Raw genomic sequence first — 1,411 nt, forward strand, 5'->3', positions numbered from 1 at the left:
TTAATGTCACTATCAGATAAGTCTTCTACTCATGTATCCATAAACCCAATTACTCCACAACTGCTTGAAGAAAACCTGGAAAAGATGGCGACTAGACCTATCTAGGTAAACACAGGGAGAATTGATGTTCTGCTTTCCTGCATCCCTGTAGCCCCTAGCCTGTCCTGTTTCTCCCAGGGGATCTGATTCAGAGTCCCACAGCACAGTGCTGCTGGTCCAAGTAATGCTCCCAGAGAGTTACATCCCACCCTGGCACCAGGCTCTGGAGAAGTCACCTTCCTTCTCCAAAACCCATGGCATACCCTTGAAGGCAATGCCCGCGTTGTTGACCAGCACGTCCAGTCCTCCGTATTCCTTGATCAGAAAGTCGCACAGTGTGCGAATGCTCTGAGGGTCATCGATGTCCAGCTGGTGGAAGCGTGGGCTCAGGCCCTCTGCCTGCAGCTGCTGCACCGCCGTGCGGCCCCGTGCCTCATCCCTAGCCGTGAGCACCACGTCCCCGGAGAATTTGCGACACAGGTCACGAGTGATCGCGAAGCCGATGCCTTTGTTACCTCCAGTTACCAGGGCCACTCGACTGCTGGACGACATAGCTGCGTGTGCGTAGTGAGGCGGTCAGAGTGCAATGAACCTGCAGCAAACTCTGCAGCTGGAGGTAGCTGGAGGCAGCTGGACAGTACTTTAGGAGTTGACTGGAGTTGGGCGGGAATGGGGGGGAAGGTGAGGGGAGGGAGAGAGGGCGAGGGATGAGGAGCTGTGGGCTCAGCACATATGTGCAATCTAAGCCAGGCCAACAATTGGGCCAGGTTGTCACACACTGGTGATTTTCATTGCAAGCTTTTCTGAAAATTGTTGTATATTTACGGGGTGCTGGCTCGCTCCCCTATCCCATCACTGTAGAACTCTCAGTGCTTTTACATATTAAACATGAAAAAAAAAAGATGTCAAGTTGTTTCTTAACGTCAGATTATTCAGGGTTAAAACCTCTTAGGGGTTAAAACCAGCCAGGAAAATGGCAAGGTCATATGACTGACATCTTAGGCTTAAGGCTTAAGGAGTTTTGAAGCCAGCTGCCAGGGAAGAGGGCACAATGCTGGAGAGAGGATACTCAGCTGTCCTCCTGGCAATCATGCTTCTGCTCGCCCATGGGATTCAGTCTTCTTCAGTGTTTTCATACTTTAAAGTTGTACCTGTGTACATATTCTTTCAGGTGTTTAAAGTAAATGAAGGTGCTACTTAAGTTGCAGGAACTTGAATTGTAAGACAGATGGCTTGGCAAAAAATGAGGAGGAATTGAAATTTGTGTTGAGTTTCCCACTTAGGATACTAACACAACTTTATTGGATAATCCTTGGGCAGGAAACATTCTTTGCCAGTGTGGGGTATTTCTTTGTATACCTCTAAGAGCTTT

At 49.0% G+C, this 1,411-nt stretch overlaps 1 protein-coding gene across 1 annotated transcript; it reads right to left on the reverse strand.

Moving 5' to 3' along the window:
- Window positions 1–302: 302 nt before the first annotated feature.
- On the reverse strand, window positions 303–591 carry LOC114635268 (carbonyl reductase [NADPH] 3-like; the record flags this gene model as incomplete). The annotated part of the gene is made up of 1 exon (XM_028783932.1): window positions 303–591. A coding segment is annotated over exon 1 (289 nt), but the record flags the coding sequence as incomplete, so codon positions are not given.
- Window positions 592–1,411: the final 820 nt, after the last annotated feature.

This window comes from Grammomys surdaster, unplaced genomic scaffold, assembly GCF_004785775.1.
Source record: "Grammomys surdaster isolate TR1022 unplaced genomic scaffold, NIH_TR_1.0 76248, whole genome shotgun sequence".
NCBI lineage: Eukaryota > Metazoa > Chordata > Mammalia > Rodentia > Muridae > Grammomys > Grammomys surdaster.